The sequence below is a fragment of the Argentina silus genome (genome assembly GCF_951799395.1).
Source record: "Argentina silus genome assembly, chromosome: 10".
NCBI lineage: Eukaryota > Metazoa > Chordata > Actinopteri > Argentiniformes > Argentinidae > Argentina > Argentina silus.
In genome coordinates, this window is record NC_139664.1 from 2,653,490 (window position 1) to 2,672,511 (window position 19,022).

The 19,022-nt window shown below is 43.8% G+C and overlaps 1 protein-coding gene across 1 annotated transcript; it reads left to right on the plus strand.

Moving 5' to 3' along the window:
* Positions 1-6,985: 6,985 nt before the first annotated feature.
* mex3a (mex-3 RNA binding family member A) lies at positions 6,986-12,724 on the plus strand. Its single transcript, XM_083678416.1, has 2 exons — positions 6,986-7,424; positions 11,570-12,724. The coding sequence occupies exons 1-2, from the start codon at positions 7,001-7,003 to the stop codon at positions 12,709-12,711; spliced, it is 1,566 nt and encodes a 521-aa protein (XP_083534542.1). The 5' UTR covers positions 6,986-7,000; the 3' UTR covers positions 12,712-12,724.
* The last annotated feature ends 6,298 nt before the right edge of the window (positions 12,725-19,022 follow it).

Below are 19,022 nucleotides of genomic sequence, written 5' to 3' on the forward strand. Positions count from 1 at the left end.
AAAAGATTAAAAAAGTAATCCCTCCTTCCTCACAGTTGTGTGAGGTGTCTGGCACTGTTCGCTTTGGTGTGGTTCCTCTTTTCCAGCTCCCTTGCAGAATTGAATTTGAGATTAAATTGGTCTACAAATCAGCCAAAAACACACTTACTTGTTCACACTGAATATTAGGAGCACTTAGGCTACTACTATGCAATTCAATTGAGTTGTACGCTGTATAAATGTCTTTGGGTGCATTGTTCCAAGTTTCATTTGCAAAAAATCCATACAACTAAATGGTGCATAAGCAAGGTTTCACACCATACAATCAAGGTCTCTCTTATACTCTTACACTGATCTACATAATAAAGTACTGCAGCAGGGCTGTGAGTGGGCTACAGTGTTAGAATACACAATGTGCTGCTAACTTTGTTGTGTGCATGCATCCTCCCTTAAGGTGGGTCCAAGAGATACAGAACCACAAGGGATGCAAGATCAAGGGCTGAGTTCCATTAAGCACAATTAGGAACATGATGAGGTTACCAACTGTCCCGTGGGAAACGAGGAAAAGGCCGTAGAGCACAGGGGAACAGAGGACAGGACACCAATAAGCTCTTCATTTGTAAACGCTTTAAATCCAATGTCTGGCAATCAGTCAAAAAGAAAAAAATAGGGGGGTAGAAACTGAAAATCCTGCCGGTCTGACAAGGTGTGACTAAGGGAACAGTGATATCGGTGAAAGGTAGATAGAAATCAAGCTTATGGCTCAATTAGAAGAGACATTTTGTATCCCACTACGGGCATCAACATTGAGGCCCTAAACGTTTCAGACATGGGGCGCCCCCTACCTTCAGTCTCAGTCTGTAATCCAGTAAAGTCAAGCTAATTATTCCTCCCTCAGCAAACTACAGGCAAAAACAAAGACATAGGCGCCCCCCACAGGCCAATTTATAGCGTTGAAAGGTCAAACTCAGTATTAGTGGGTTTATCGAACGAACCAGGGAAAATACAGGGTAAAGCTTCGATTTTCTTTGTCCCCCAAAATACCTCCCCTGAAATTGCATAACTGCATACTCCAAAAACAGTCCCACCTTTGTTGACGGTAACAAACTGTTGGCTTTACAAACCAAATGTTACCTGAGAAGCGGAGGAACGGGTGTGGTCATTGACCTGCAGCTCGGCCCCGCGGTGATCCTGAGTCCTTTACGGTGGCTGGAGATGAATGGAAAGACTGGTCAACGGAAGTTATTTCACAATAACGGCTTTTTCATTTGTGAATGTGATTTCCATTTCAGTTGAATTTTAAATACTGTTTTAAAAAGTAGGCTACCTGCATTGTGCTTTCATTTGCATATTACCATGACAAATTACGATTCGCTACAGCCACTTGGCGACAACATTTGTCCTCGATTAACTCTTCCCGAAGCTAACATTGGAGGCCTAAACCTAAGACATAACGTCTAAATGTAAAGGTAGTGTGTAACACTTAAATGTAAACTATTACATGCTTGTTAATTGTGTTTTAGTTGTTGAATCAACACTCAAAGTATTCACCGAAACGCTCCGCTGCCGAGCCGGTAGACCCCTGCAATGTGTATCGCCGAGTGGAGTTATTAATTCCATCCAATTTAATTTTCCAGTTGGCAATGTAATATTTGCCACCCAGTTATGATTATCTTGTATTCACGGACAATATAATACTGTAGACAACTACTCTATACTGTAAACTTCAATTTAGACAAGGTGAAGCACGTGCTTGTGCATACTCTCCAGTGACTATGCACGTGTTGAGTGACACAGTGACCTGTGAACAGGATGATGATCAGATGTCGCAGGCATGACTTCAGGCATGACTATCATTTATTTGACTATCAATCCCTCAGAGAGAGAGTATTCATGTCACAAATTGTAATGTAAATGCTGACCATTGTATTTACTCAACCAACACGTTGGGTGAGTGTGACATGTTACATATGTTACTGTGTAGGAACAAATGTGTTTTTTTATTTTTTTTATTTTTTTTGCTTGACACAAATTTTAAACAAAACATTTTTTTAATTATTGAAGATATTTAACATACTGAACCTGATCCAAATTGTATAAAAAAATGCACCATTAAATAAAGAGCCATGACAAAAGCACATGAGTGGAAGACTTAAGTCTCTCACAGTAGGTGAGATCATCAGTGGGGGAACCTGAGGTGAGGTGAACCTTACTCATCACAAGGTGTGTCACTGGCTGTTGAGCATCGATGTGATTGGTGGTTCAGAGAGGAGAGAGAAAGGGGGGAAGAGAGAGAAAGGGGGGGAAGAGAGAGAAAGGGATGACCTAATACCCAAGAAAAGCGATGAAGTCATAACCACCTGACTCATATTCCCAGCTGAGACCAGTTCCCCCAGTCACTGTGTGTGTGTGTGTGTGTGTGTGTGTGTGTGTGTGTGTGTGTGTGTGTTTGCTTGCAAGAGAGAGAGAGTGTGAGAGGCATGAGTGATAGTGTGAGTGGGTCCATCCAGGGAGTTGGGGGATTCATGTCTCTAATAGTGAAAGAGGGTGTTTAATAAATGAAGGTGTGGACATGTTTTTCACACCAGTCCCTCCACACACTCATTCACATGAGCAGCACTGGTAGTGATATAAATGCATTCGCAGCCTTGCTCACAGGGGTGTTATGTGGCTATATTCATGGTTCATGGATTGCTGCTCATTGAAGGAATGCTCGAGATTCATTGACAAATTCTAACATCTGTGCGGGGGAACATGCACAATCAATTTGATTGATCGAGAAACTCCCAAGTAAACAGGCAAAGTCCTGATTTTAACTGAATAACATGTTGGTAAGTATCATATTTGTGTGAGTCAGCCTACCTGATTATGGCTTATCTGAAATAATCTGCGGTAACTGATCCTCTTAGTGGGGATTCCATAGCTGTCTTGTGTGCGCTCTGTTGCAGTTGTGGAGAGCATGTTGGCTTATCGTCAGCTTAGAATGAGATGCAAGATATGATGACATCATTTGCACGAGGTGTTACATCATCCTCAAGTGCTGGCTAACTGTGACATCATCACATGGCGCCCCGCCAACATGCCCATTGTGCTCACAGCCTCACTTAAGTGGCAGCGGGGCACCAGAAATGTTGTGAAAAGGGACATCTGGTCATGAAAGTCAATGGGTTGCCCTTTTGGGTTTCTTGGATATGTCTTTACAGCTCATTAAGTCTTCTTTCGAAGACAGATACTGTCCCAGCCATAGGTGGATTGTGGTGTTTGCATGGGCTGTTAGACAAAGGGATTGGTGGTGGTCTCTGCGGCACATTGAACCAAAGCGAGGGGACAGGGCTAATCAAACAACCAGATGGTCAAGATCATTGAGGGTTTTTTTTTTATGTGCCAGTAACATGACCTCAGCACTCTGGGTTTTTACAAGCATCCCCATGTACACACACACACACACACACACACACACACACACACACACACACACACACACACACACACACACACGCACACACACACAGCTGAGTTTGTTCCCTCAAACTATGTTAATGAAGTTAAACTTCAGATGGTAAACCAAACCTGCTGTGTCCGTTTCCGATTTTAGCCCCAACTTGCAGCGGAGTTAGTTCAGGTCTCGGTCATGGAAGTTGGGTTCTAACGGAAAGAGAGAAAAAGTAAGCAATACTGTATCATCGCAAACAGGCCCATAACACAAGAAACCCAGACAGACTGGGCTGTGTGGGGGGAACATTATCCCTGATCCATCCTCTTTATTGATTGGGGCCTTGGGCTCCCAATAGACTCCATTAATGGAAGCAGGTGACCTCTTGGACACACTGGCTCTGTGTATCACTGAAAATCTGGCCCCTCTCCAGCGTCTGGCCCAGAGCCTCTCCCTGTCCCCACGCTATCCCCAGTTCTCAGGACTCTCTGCTGGGTGTGTGTGTGTGTGTGTGTTTGTGGGTGTGTGGAGAGGGGGGGACCCCCTGGGGGATCCCTCTGGTCCTCCATCCACCCCCCTCCTCCAGCAGCCAGGCTGTTGCTGCTGTTGTTGTTGTTCCATCCTGTTGAGGCCCTGGAGCTGGTCGGATGATAATGGGCTTTTAATCCTGTTCCTCACACTGTTGGCATGGAAGCAAGGGAAGACCCCTTTTTTTTCTGATTGACACCACTCAGGTGAAGGTGTCTGAACAATGATAACTGTGCCTGTGTCTCAATCAGGAGTAAAGTTACAATCTGCATTTTTTTTAGGCACATCCCATTCAGAAGGTACCTTAAAATGGTGCCTGCTAAGGTGCCTTCATTAGGCAAATTTTGAAGGCGCCACGTGTTCAGATACACCTGAACTTCCGTTTGTTGAGACGTCATTCCATACATGACACACTCTGCTATAGTGACTCATTTGACAAGGGGAAGAATATATACAATGACATATTCAAACTTGCATTATCAAGATGTGTTAATGCTTTACTAACAGATTAAAGGGATAGTTCATGTTTTTCAATGTTACACCTCGTTTTCCACTTACTTGGAGTGAGTAGGCTCATCCAGACAAGTTTTTGGGTCATATTTCCAGACTTGAGCATTATTTAGCTGGCTCGGTGCTAGCATCTAGCCATACCAGTGGACATGAATGGGATCAAGATGCTATATGTATGACTACTTAAAAACATCTCTACAAGAAATTCTACAGCCATCTCATATCTTTGTGGGCTATACACGCATATCAATGTGAAAACAATTTATTTCCACTATTACAAGCGTAAACGTGTATTATTCAAACTGAGAATACTTCCTGTTTTGTCCTCGGTTTGGAACACATTTCTACGACATCAGTTAAAGTAGCTAGTCCATTCGATTCAAAGGCACAATGACAGATAATTTTCTATAATATGTTTCTCTCTCTCTGCTTTTGATAGCATACTGGTGATCCCATTCATATCCACTGGTATGGTAATCCCGCCAAAGAAAGTTCAAGAGTGAAAATATGACCAAAAAAAGTGTCTGGATGAGCTTTACAACACTACAAGCGAAAAATGAGGCCTTAAGGTTAAAAAATCGGAACTATCCCTTTAAGACTTTCTATAGGAGGGCATTAGTACCACTGACAAAAGTGATTGGCAGTTGCTGCCAATTGTTGTGGCACATCACATGCCCAGGCTGTCACATTACCCCAAATAAACGACCGCTGTTGTTGTTATTGTTGTTAGTGGTGTAACCCAATTATACTGCATGAAAAGGCTGCATATACAATAACGGGTGATTAATTGAACTCACTCAGTGGGGTTCAAACCTCTCAGATAATCTGGTTAAGACAGCCCAGCAAACCCCTCACATGTCCTTCGGGAATCTAAACAAAGAGGACTATAGTTTGAAATCAGCATATGAAATGTGTGATTGTTTCTTTAGTGCTGAAAATATCATCAGTTTATGATGTTCAAAGTAATAAATGCACTGTCATTTCAAGGATCAGCAGATAGAGAAGGCTATGTTTTTTTTTTCTGGCAAGGAAACAATGGCAACGGCCAATTACCGCTGAAATGAACCGTCTCATCTTCGGTAAGTGCACGCACCGCGGTATCCCAGAGTTTGCCACAGCCTGCACCCCCTGCCGCGCGCGACCACGCTGCGCCCCGCGCCATGCATGTACAGTAGGGAGGGACGGGCTGATGTAGTCTAGTCTACTGTGCCGCTCCCGTTGAAATGAAGGTTACGCTGTTCAGATTTTAGGCTGATGGTTAAATGAGACATGGAGGAAGAGACGAGACTTCCCAAAAAAAAAAAAAAAAACTTAAAACATTGGAAATAAATATCATTCTTATTATTAGGCTAGCATAAGATCAATGGGAATTATTTATGTTTAATTTTTATTATTATTATATTCAGCATCAACATCATCATCATCATTATTATAGAGCACATGTCTTTGTGTTATTATACAACCATGCCGCCAGGCGTGGCTTCTCTCGAGGACATTTTGGCTAGTCGGTTTTGCGAGACGAACGGCGTTTCTTTGTTCGCGTCTGGCTCGCAATGCTGCAAAAGCTCTGCTTACGGGAGATATGTTAGGGCTTTTTTGAAGATCCCTGCTGCACAGGGTCTGCAACGCCTGTCTGACAACTCCCTTTCCCTTCTCCTCCTCATATAGACCCCCTCCTACACCCCCCTGCGCAACGGCGCCCGAGACAACAACGCGGTGACCTGCCGCAACCCACGGCGAGAGAGGGTGGGCGGAACCCCGAAATATGTCACTTTAACTCGTTAATTCTCGAATGGGAGGACTGCCCGAATCTACCCCAAGACTGCTAAATCTCTCATATTTCACAAATAAACTCGGTTTTCTATTCTCAAGAGCTGACTATCCATGCATGCCTCCGGATTAGTCATTCCATTAGATAATATAACTTGGCTGCAATTTCCAAACAGCACACTATGGTTACCGAATATGCACTTCAGGCCTACTAATATCATCTGAGGAACAGTCCTGAAAACGTGCACCCACTTGTACAACAGTATTACCGGGAAATGGTTAGGCTATCGTTCAAGCATCCTTACATAAGACATTAGTGTCTAAAGATTGGTGCGGTCTTTCGCCATTGAGATAGGGAATCAGTTGTCTGGACCAAGCGCATGGTTGATGTGGACAAAGGAGGAGGTGGATGGAATGTTTTTCTTTTTCCATACGTGAGGCAAAGCGCGGGGGTCGGTTTCTAAGATGCCACAGGCTTGGGAACCTGAGACGGAATGGAATAACGGGAGGGCGGCTCTTTTTGTCTCAGCAAGGAGGGGGACTGTGTAAACCAGACTGGGTGGAGCGATACATCGCCTAGCCCCTCTCCGTGCAGACGGCCTTGAGTCCCGTTCGCCTAGAGCTGGGAGCTGAAAGTATAGCGGACAGAAAGAGGGGGCAGGTCTATGGGAGGGACTAGCGCAGAGGGGGAATTGGAAGGAGGAGGGGGCGGGGAGGCGGCACGGGTGCTGTTTCTCCAGTCTCTTTCCCCTGTCTTTGTCTCACACTCTTTTGTTAGCCATGCCTAGCCTGCTGGTTCTAGCAGGGATCATGGAGAAAAATGGGGGCTACGGCGGGGATCTAGCCGGCTCCGGATTCGGAAGCGAAGGTCTCCTTGTGCCACCCGACGAGGAAGAAGACGACTCCCGTGCCCTGAGGGTCGCGTTGGGCCAGCTGTCTCTACTGGGGCTTGGGGAAGGCGAAGACGGCAGCGGGGCTCCTACAACGGGAGTACAGGACCGGAGTAACAAAAACAATAATCATCACAACCACACCAATAACGTTGGCGGAGGTGTCGGGGACACGGGGCTTTTGCAAGGGAAGAGCAAGTTATGTGTCCTGTACGAGGGCTCCTCAAGTGAGACGAAAGGACGAGGCTGCAACATAACAGAATGCGTCCCCGTGCCCAGCTCTGAACATGTGGCCGAAATAGTAGGGAGACAAGGTAAAGACTGCGACCAAAATGTTTCGATCCAAAGTTATGTTGTCTTTCAGCACTAAATGTACCTCCCCGTGGGTTTCATGGTATTTTGATGAAGCTCTGTAACTGTTACCTGGTGTTATTGATATAGAAAAGGGAGTGGTATTCTTTTTTTGTTGTATTCCGCCGAGACACCAGGCTTCCCCACTCTTTGGCCGTGATTACAAATATGTTACAAGTTAACATGCTGTGGCAGAAACTGTTACATTGTTAAAACTGCGTTCACTGCTATTGTCTCGACCCAGTGGGTTTCAAACGTGGTGAGACACAAAGCAGTAGTGTAACCGTTACCTCATGGGCGCATTATTCTACATCCACGCCATCAATGTCAGCTCGCAGACGCACACTTCAGGCAGGGGTAGCACTTGCTTCCTTTGTCGTCTGAACGCGCGAGACTGTTCAAAAAAAAAAAAAAAAAACGCAACGTGCTACTGGTAACAGAGGAATGTCGTTCTAAGATGCTTTCTAAAGATTTATCCACTATATTATTTATACAATGAGGTTTAGAGGTTAACCCGTGTCGTATTGTAGTTGGTTTCGGGCTCGTGCAATTTTCATGATGTTTATTGTTTTTGTTGAGGAGCTGCCCCAGTGACACAATTGCACAATGGCGCGTGCTTGGTACTTAATAGCAAATGTAATTATCTTTTAAGTGAGGGGAGTGAAAAAGTTGTTTGTCAGATTTAAGTGCGTTATTCATTCAATGTGAGGTGATTTTTTTTGAAGACTTGGACTTGAACCTGAATGACAGCAGCTGTCAAACAAAGGTGTGAAAGTGAGAAAGGGGGGTGAGGGGAGGGGTACTTATTAGACAGTGTTACCACTAGACAGGTCGGGATGATCCAAGGAATCGAAGCGTGACTCAGCGAGAAGTTCGTCCAACATGTAGCCCAGACTTCTTTGTATTTTCTATTGTTCTTTTTTTTCCCCTTTTCTTTCTGAGGCTAAAACAAAGAATGGAGTGTGTATGCTTGCTCAACCCATTCTCTAAGTAGCCATAGTGGTCAACTCGTTTTGATTTATTCATCAGTAAGTCCATGATATATTTATCACGGTGTCTGTGAATAAGCTTGAATCCCCCCGAAGCTGTCTGTAACCCTAGTCTTAACCTCAGAACAAGCGACTGAAAGTTTTTTGCTTTCTGTTTTGTTTTTGGCTCCGTGGCGCATGGGTGTTTTTGTGTCACTGTGCCCATTGTTGACACGCTCTGTTTTGAGGAGTCCAAAAGTGGGTGGGGGCCGACAAGAAGGGATGGATGGATGGATGGATGGATGGATGGTAAGGGCACTGAGCACTGAAAGAGAGACACGCCCAGGCATCGAACACCAGAGCTCCTCCTGAACCATATTCCATTGAACACCCTCAATACCACAGGGTTTCCCCAAGTCACCAAGAGGGAGAGAAGGGGGACAAATTCAGCCCCATATGTGAATCCTAATTCACGTTTGTTGGGTCACAAACAAACAAAAAAAAAAAAACGGGTCCCCACAATGTCAAGAGGGCCCATGGCAGCAGTGACAGCTTGCTTCAATCCTAGTTGCTTTTTTTTTTCTCCACGGATGTGGTGATCTGGATTTTGTTTTGCCACTAAGTGCCCCTCATCTCCCCGTGCGGCTCCTGTTCGTTACTCTGAAGTGTAAGCTTTGAATTTTAATGGGGTAACTGAAGACGGCCAGAGGGTGGATCCAGAGAGCACAAGTGCAGCAGAGGGGCTTTGCCATGGCTGAAAAGTGCTGATTTGGGGGATTTGGGATGAGCTCCTTTTGATTCAGGGTCTCATTAGTTAGTTCACGTTCAACGCCCCTCCGCCCCATTCCCAGAGTCGACTACTGTCTGGTGAATCTGGCAAGTAGACGCGTCCGCGTCCCGTCTTGGAGAAGCGAATATGATCGTTTCCCCCTTTGTCAAAGTCATTGGAATTGATTCCGGAGGTTTGCTTTTGTGTCTTCTGAGGCTGTGTTGTTGCCACTGTAGGTCAAGGTTTGCAGTGCAGGCACCACTAACAACGCAGTACTGTAAAGCATGCTCTCCAAATTAGAGGCATACTGTGGTGGAATGATCTAGAATTATCTTTGTCCTTTCCCTGAGAGGGATTGCACAGGTTCCACTGGAGTACTTTGAGCGATTCTAGTTCACTAAGCCTAGGCCTATTCTTTGTCTTCTCGTGTATTCAGAGACTTTTATAGCTTAGGGTGGTTTTTAGAGTAGTGAACTTGTCTTAATCTAAATCCCAATTCACTTGTCATGCTATTATATTTACAGAGGGTCACTAAGTAAGCTAAACCTGTCATGTTAATGAAGCATGTGACCTCACATGGTCGTAACATTATAAAACACGTTTTTCTGAAAAACATTGGTAATGCTATGGTATGAAAGACGAGGGTTCCATCTGCCTTTATCATTTGCACCCCAATAGTCAAGCGTCATCCGTAAAGAGGAAAACATTACGGTTTGAACTACTCAGTCCTGGGAGCGTCACTTAGTCACCCTGTCAGTGCCGCCTATGCCTGTGAAGTTTGTTCTCCGGTAGTAAGTGGGGCTATTTAGTAGCATTAGGGAGCCACGTCTTCCTCTGCCCGAGGTGGGCAGTGTAGATGTTTGATCCACTCTGCCCGAGTGTTTTCCAGAACTACTTACTATGTAATGGTGCGCTGTGATCAGTGGTGGTACTGCTACCCAATGGATGAACTGAGGTCTGTCCATAGAATAAATTGCTGATGATTGCTACCAGGCCATAGAGGCACATCTTACACAGCCGTCTTTAGGGGGCGGGGGGGGGGGGGGGGGCGGGAGTCTGGGTCTGCTAGCCTATAAACGTCTTTGTGGGGTGAATATAGAAACATGACCTTCTGGATAAGAACGGTGCACACATGACGATTTTACACCACAGGTTGCCCTAATGGGGTGTTGCATGCTGTCTCCTGTCGGGTGTAGTACTGCCGTGTCCTTACTACATACCTCTTGACCTCAAGTGCTCTTAAGCAACCCTCCTCAACGATTACTCATGTTTTCTTCCTGCCATTGTCTTATTATACTATATATTATATACTATATATATTATTATACTGTAAGTCTCAGTATTACAGCTTAAGGTAATTTGACGTGAAATAACATTAGCCTGCTCTCTCTCATGTCAAGGCTCTCGCCCCTGAAAGCATTTCGTATAGTAAGCTTTTACAAACTGATCAAACACAAGAGCAAATGCACTGCGATGAATGACATTCAAATGATGGATGCGTGGACCGGGGTATCCACCTGGTCAGTTCAGGGAGAGGAAGAGGGGCTGTTTGCCCAGTGCAGCATTGTGCAACCTTAGCTAGGATACTTGACCAAAACAAGATATGCTTGGACACAGGAACACTGTTGAATCTGGGTTTGGGCCATTCAACATCTTGGTCCAATTCAATACCATGGTCCAATTCAATTTGGATCCCTTGAATTATTCAATACTGTGCTGTAGATTTTAGATTTGGTCTTGAATTATGTCCTTCGCAGTGATAATCTGGGCAGAAATATAAAAAAAAATTGACTTACCGTACAATCTAGTGAAGATGAGAAAAACCTAGAGATTGTAGCTGAACTGTATTAGTAACGATGGACTATTAAAGACATGATAAAGGTTTCTGTGTGTATTTCTAGCCATTAATTAGCGCTCATGAGCCAAAAACGGGTCCTTGTTTTACTTGATTGGACAGAGAGGGGCACACCTCCCGACTCCCATGCCATTTGCAAAAGTGTGTTGGCCTTAAACTGAGGACTGTGTGGTCTAGTAAGACAAGAAATGGATTAACATTATATCATGGACCAGACAGTCAACACGTAAGCCACGTTTTATGTCAAGAATTAGTGACAAAAATCCTGGAGCGTCTCTTGTGGCAGTCTTGACCATTTTAGCCAAAATTAGCCGTCTTTTTAAAAGTTTGTCAAAGGTCAACTATCAATTCTGTCTTTGTTTTAACAGAAAAAAAATCAACTTTAACGATTCCTTTGTACTACATTAAGTTACAACATTCTCAAGCTTTCATTGTATTATATAGTGATGTGTGTATCAGCAAATGTAGTTAATTGTGTCTTGGGTTTATTCAAACTTCTGCTCACTGTCCCTGCAGGTTGCAAGATCAAAGCCTTGCGGGCTAAGACCAACACCTACATCAAGACCCCCGTCAGGGGTGAGGAGCCTGTGTTCCTGATCACAGGCCGGAAGGAGGATGTGGCCCTGGCCCGCCGCGAGATCATCTCTGCCGCTGAGCACTTCTCTATGCTCCGGGCATCCCGCAACAAGCTGGGTGTCTCCTTCAGCGGGTCCCCGCCTGCGCCCCTGCCCGGCCAGACCACTATCCAGGTGAGAGTGCCGTACCGTGTGGTGGGGCTGGTGGTGGGCCCTAAAGGTTCCACCATCAAGCGCATCCAGCAGCAGACCTGCACGTACATCGTCACGCCGAGCCGAGACCGCGACCCCGTCTTTGAGATCACGGGTTCGCCCGGCAACGCCGACAGGGCCCGCGAGGAGATCGAGGCGCACATCGCCTTCCGAACAGGAGGCCTGCACGACCACAACAACGAGAATGACTGTCTGGGGCCGGACGGTAGCGGCCCGGCAGGCACCGGGGGTCTGGAGAGCCGCCTGCAGCAGGTGTGGGGGCTGCAGGGGGGCCAGCGCAAGCCGCTCACTAGCAGCTACCGCCAGAACTTCTCAGACGCCATGGTCGGAGGGGGTGGAGGAGAAGGAGGGGTAGGGATCTACAGCAAGGGCAACTTCTCCAGCCCGGTAGAGAAGCCCTGCTCTTACTTTGGATCAGATGGTACACAGAGCTGGGGAGACCCCGACTATCCCAAACAGGTGGCCTTCTACGCCCAGCAACGCTCCAAGAGCTTCGGAGGCCTGCCCCTGCCCTTGACCAGACTCTCCCCGGGCCTGCCTGAGCCCTGCGGGGGAGGGAGCACCGGCAACTCCTCGGTCACCAGCATCGCCGCAGTGTCTGGCTCGCCCCACGCCCAGGCCCGCCGCGCCCACAGCGAGCCAACCTCGGTCAGCGTGGGCTTCCCCGGGCGCCTGCCCGTCCCGGACTCTCCACCGGCCATCATGCGGGACTGCATGACTTGCTTCGAGAGTAAAGTGACGGCCGCCCTGGTGCCCTGTGGCCACAACCTCTTCTGCATGGAGTGCGCCATTCGTATCTGTGAGCTTAACCATCCTGAGTGCCCTGTGTGCCACACCCTGGTCTCACAGGCTATCCGAATATTCTCCTAAAAAACACCACGTCAGTTTTTATCATTCGTTTCATCACAGTGTTTGTTCGATTAATTATTTACTATTATTATGGTTATTATGATTATTATGATTATGATTATTATGATTATTATTATTATTATATGTACTTTCTTTTTTCTCAGAAAATTTTAAAACAAACAAGCAGATATTTTAGAAGGCACTGCTTGCTTTACTAAAAAGTATAAGAAATATTTTTTTTTTTTATATATATACATATATATTTTATAAAACTTTTGTTTATAAGAAAAGTATAGTACCTAGCATTTTTCAGTTTTCTTTTTGTTTTGTTTTTACTGCTGCTGTTGTTCATTCACGAATCACAGTATGGGCGGAAGTAGATAGTAACGTGAACATTTTACGATTCAGATTTATTTTACCATGAAGTGGTTTTATATGGAGGGAAGGAGGTGATCACTGAGGTTCAGTTAAACTTCCTAGTATCGAATCTGCATCTGAATGATCTGGGAAGTGAAAACAGAACTAGAAGGATTCAAAGCACCTTACAATCGTCTTAGTTTCAGAAATATGATTGTCAATCATCCAGAAAAATTAGGCAGCTGATGAAAAAGTAAAGTCACCCTATAAATGTCTTTGAATAAGTGGCTCGAAAAACATTGGACAAACTCAGATTATAAGTAATTATAGTTATAAAATTGAACAAAGGCTGATATTGGCCCCAGTCAAAGGAAAGACAATTCAACATTGTCACCTTTCAGAAAAAAATCTATCCCTGACAAGCTCTTTTTTACCTAGTAGTTGTCCATAGACACGTACTAGAATATTAACAATAATACAGTATGGACAGCATAGCTCACTCAAAAGCGTTTTAGGCGGATATGTTTGACCAATTTCCCTTTTCATAAAGAGGTGAATGAATGCTACACATTGTATTCCTGACATTTTCTTTTACTTGAAATTCATAGTTTTTACATCTTAAATAGCACTGCGGTTTGTTGAAAAGTATCAGCAATGCTCCCTTTCCTCATGGCAGTTGAAAAGCATGTGGTTTTTCGCCAGTGTTAAGCACTGATTTAATTTGTGAGGCCAGAAGCCTTGGAATTCGTCCAGTTGGCTAGTTCCGGAGTTCCGTCTCCCCTACAGACTCGTTGGAGAGCCACCTTACCCCAGCTTTATTGTCTTATGTGGTCACTTGGACATTATCCCTGAACGATATAGGACAAAATGAGAGCACAGGTGACAGGCAGCTCTCTGAGGAGTGTGCAGTGTGAATAAGGGAGCATTAGACATTGGTGTTTGGACAGAAGCTGAGGAAAAAAAATACATTTACGTTGTTCTCTGACTCAGTAATAGAGTGCACTTTAATATGGGTGAAAACCTCCTAAAATACAGTACCACAATCAGCAGAGCTTCCCTCCCTCCCCATCCCCATCCCCTAGACCAACAGCTTTGTATTTGAGCTCACAGGGGCCTGCTGAACCCCTATAATTACCAGAGCTGTGCAGGAGCAGGTGTTTCATAGCACACTGTGGATCCGACCTCAAGTTGGAGGTGTTTTCTACCCCCCCCCCCCCCTCCTCCCCCCCCCCCCCCCCTTTTCTCTCTTTTCTTTGGGAGTGGCCTTTTTCTTTCTCCCTGCTTACTGTTCGATCGTTGGCTGTCGAGGGCGGTAATGACCGCAGCCGACCCACAATGCAATGCCTCCCTGAGTGGGGTCCGTATTGTCTGGGCCCAGCGGTGGCGTGGGCCCCGGAGTGCTCGGACACGGCCGGGAGCGACTCATTGATAATTAGGCAAATGGACCGGTCCAGGTGCGGACCATGTGGGGACCCTGCTGTATTGGGGAGGGGGGGGGCAGAGAGTCCCTCGGTGGGCGGCTGACCACCCCACCCTTCAGTTACAGGCACAGAAGGGCTAGTCTGGGTGCAGCTGGGTGAATGTAACCCCTCCTTCTATCCCTCCCTCCCTCCCTCCCTCCCTCCCTCCCTCCCTCCTTCTTTCCTTCTCTGCTGCTCTGAGCTATCCCTACTAGGGAGAGGGGCCTCCTTTGTCCCTCACATTCAGGAAAAAAAGTAGCATCTAAAAGAAAGAGACCAACTGAACGGGTTGCCAGCTCTCGGAAATTAGTAGACTTTGGAGCCAGAATGGTTATCTACAGTATCATTAGATACGCTTAATTATTACCTATAAAAATGGTAGCATTGATCAAATTCTTTAAAATGTACAACTTTACTACCAGTCTCTGAACATGCTCATACGAATACACAAACATACACATGAGTACAGTAGGAGTGTGATCATGTGAGTTTTAAGCCTTGCCCCAGCCCCCCCAATTTGGATGGCCTGTTTGTGTGCCAGAGAGCGAGTGCAGATCGAAGCCTCCACAGAGAGACCCCCCCCTCACCCCCCTCCCTCCCTGCCCCCCACACCCTCCCTCCCTCCCTGTCCTCTTTCTCTCCCTACTGTATGGGACATCCTGCAGCTGCCCCCTCTCCACAGACACATGGGCTTAGCCAATAGCAGGCCAGCTTTGGAGCACCAGAATGAAATCAGACGATTGGTAATTGACAGGAAAGCGGAGGAAACGCCCCATTTAGCCACGACTCATGCTGAATCAAATTACACACCCTTTGCCTCTGCCTTCGCCCCGGCCTGGGGACTCCAGAGGATGGAGGATGGGAGGGAGGGGGATTAGAGCCATTGGAGGATATGAAGGGGTCTTTTTGGAGAGGGAGAGAGAGCGAGAAAGCAGTTCCAAAGAAACGATAACCTGCAGATCTAGTATTTGTGAGAAGGGGCATTTGATTGAGGGTTCGTGGTGGCGGGTGAACAAGGACATACTGGTGTCTTGGCAGGTCTCCTACAAATCTGTGCAGCAGATCGCTTTATTGTGTTTTTTCTGGAGAACTCTTTTGCTCAGCTTCTGTCCATCACAATTGGATGAATAATTACAGTAGGCCTATGCCTCTTGTACAAGGCAGCAACAGCCACCCACCCCTATGTCATTGTCAGCAGACCACTCCTGTTGTCTGTTGACTATGAAGAAATAGCTGTGTACTTCCACAAAGAAATTCTATGACATAGTTAGAAATGAATCAGAGTTGACTATTTATGAATGGGGAAATTTGCACAGTGGTTTTGGCCTGAACTTTCAATGACAAATTCAAGGCAGTATAACACTGTTAATTGAATACAGTATTTTGTTTTTTTGTTTTTTTTTAGCCTTAATATGTTGTATTACAAGAGGGATATTGCTTTCTCTTTGGCATGAAAGGTTAACGACAGGCCTTGGATAGTATTGCCCCCCCAAAAGAACCAATAATACAGTTTGCCAGAAAAAAATGTGAATAAACCGGGATCGGTGGGGATAAAGTAATTCGGGAAATTAGGCTCTTTAACACATCTTTAAAATCTACAGAGTAAAGCACCTTATTATGCGAAAACATATTATTAATACCAAACCGACCACTGATGGTGAATATTTCTTCATAGATTTTTAGACATGCACATAAGGATTCCCTATCATGTTTTTTTAAGATGATTATTGTTATTCCTAGTCGTAGCGGTGGTAATATGGGAGATCTGTGATCCATTCAGTCGGTACTGAGGACTTGGTTGAGTTTGCACTGGTTAAATAGAGGGCTTTTCAGAGTCTCCTTGTGTTTGAGGCTATACAGCCGGAGAAAAATGAGCATTGTACTTTATTGAGAAAGGATTCTGCGCATCTGTGTATATATATATATCAGTACTTAACATCCAGTCAAATGCCTGCTATATAAGTGGGTTTTTGATTATTTTTACAAGTTGAAAATGTCCTTTTGAATTTGTTAGCTTATGGAATTTGAAAATCACTTTGATTTATAGGAGCAAGGATTTATATATGTATATGTCCAATCATCCTTAAAAGTAAAAATGTATATTAGATAGATCCATACATATAATAAGATTGTATGTAAACCAATTAACTTTAGAATTTCATCAAGTCAAATATATAGATAAGAAATGAACCACACAATACGAAATCCTGTAATGATGAATGCAGTCTTGTATGAATCCTCTGACATATCAATCCATTCTCTCAAATATGTACACTTATTTATTCTAAAATATTGCCAGATCCCTTTGAATGAATCAGGTTGAAGTGTGTTGGGATAAAAAGCAATAATATCAGTTCTGCAACAGTAAACAAAAAACAAAAAGTTTAAGTAAGTTCATTAAATTCAATATCATCCAGAATATCACCTTGATTCATTTGAATGCAATTTTCATTTGTCAAATATCTGCTTAAAATGTATATGGATTAATGCCAATGTAGGATGAGAAATGTAATTATTAGTAACAGTTTCAGGCACAAGCTTTAGTTGCTTTCCAACATCTTCCTTTGAGTCATTTCTGACTGCTTAAATCCTGTCTTTTTCACATTGAATAAGACTTCAAGCTTACCTTCAAGACAGGGTCTGCCAACGCCAACCTCAAGATTCCATTCTCATTGTAGCTAAGGGAACAATACAGTACGATACCTATAATTCTGGAGAAACCTATTCCACTGTAAAAGGAAACATTTCAGTGTAAAACATAACAATGCTTTTCAAGAACTTAACATGAACAATCGAGGCTTTTCCTGCCTGTCGAAAGCAGGAATTCATAACTCCTGTGATGACAGATTGGTGTTTATGTGACAATGTCAGTCACACACTTAAACAGACACATTAGTGAAGACAGAAGGTAGGACATAGGATTTGTCAATGAGCTCTCCATGACAGAACATATTATGCTGGTGCCCATTAAAAATTGCATTGAGCCAAATGTTTTTTCTTTGAGAAAGTAGCATTTATTTAACATTTATTACTCTGTATTTACTTATGTTTAGGGAGAAACATCTATAGTTACCATAAGCATATCATGAGAATATATTTCAGTGTTTTAAGTCTGTTTAAATAATATGTTATGTGGCTGATTTGACGGCACAATTTGATTACAGTACTTCTCTACGATGTTAATAACTAGTTATCATTATCCTTCTTAGCAAATTTAAGAGAAAAGGTCAAAGGTCGCCAAAGAACAACACCTTAGGATAGGTTCAAGGACAAATATAGTTATTATATTGCTAGCTCTCAGATTGAAATTCTATGAATGTTAATCCCCCTTTTATCATAGATTGGATTTAGTTAGTTCAAGATGGCTGGGGTCAACAAAAGAATAATCAGCTTTCATTTTCAATAACACACACATTCTCCCTGCTTGTTCGACTAGAAGTCGAATGGCATACAGGCTTCGGTCAATATCTAGGAAATGAAGACATATCCTGTGTCAGCTTTGTAATGTCTACAGAGGTATCAATAACTCCCCAACCAGCGCCCAAAGAAACCAATCATAGCGCGTGAACCTTTTGGGGTTTATTAGTTCATGCTAAATGTAGGTTTTGTTGCCAAATTAGATTTTGAATAATGATGTCAGTGGAAGTTTCTCATCCCAACTCTTAATGTGAAAAAGGCTTGACTTGTCGTGGAAAGTTGACGCTCCTTCAGAATAGGTCAAGGCACAGTGGACAAAAGAAGGTTGAGAGATTTGTAAGTTTACAATATAGTTTATCATGTGGAACAGTAATCTTTTTTTAACACAAATGGAAATTTGTTAATGCGATGTTAACACACTACCTTTGTTAGTTTGGATGGAACACTTTGGTTTCAGTTTATTGTTCACATACTGAGAACTTTTAACTTCTCCTTTTTGAGTTTCGATGCATGGTAGTTTAAAGTATAGTACATCAAATACATTAACTGAAAAAGATCCCATAGCATAACAACATTTCCTCAACATAACCATAAGGTGTATAAAAAGCTTTAAGGAAATTAAAATGGACATTTATTTCAACTAACTGTTATAGAAATTGTAATGACTGAGGTATAGATTCATATCCACCAACTCACCCCCATATATGAAATGCTCCATTACATCTGGAGTAGAAACGGAGGTGGTACTGTGGGGATGTCTATTTCATGAACATTCTTTTTTTTTCCTTTCCAATTCTTAGTATTCTTTACAATATTGTATTAAGCTTACTATAATAGTAACCATAGAAACCCTAAATGTTTTTCTTCTCTTTAACAAATATACAACAGCATTAATGTATAATAATTGTAGCGCCCCTTTAAAGGAGTGATAGGAAATCCTTATTTGAATTAATGCACTTGAGCAATTATTACGACCTATCAAAATCACAAGATGAGCAAGTAACGCATTTGAATGTAAAAGATGACCACTCAACCAATGCACTCCTTTTGCCTTTTGATTTATCAATTTAAAAGTGAGCTTTAAGTTTTTGTTCGTTT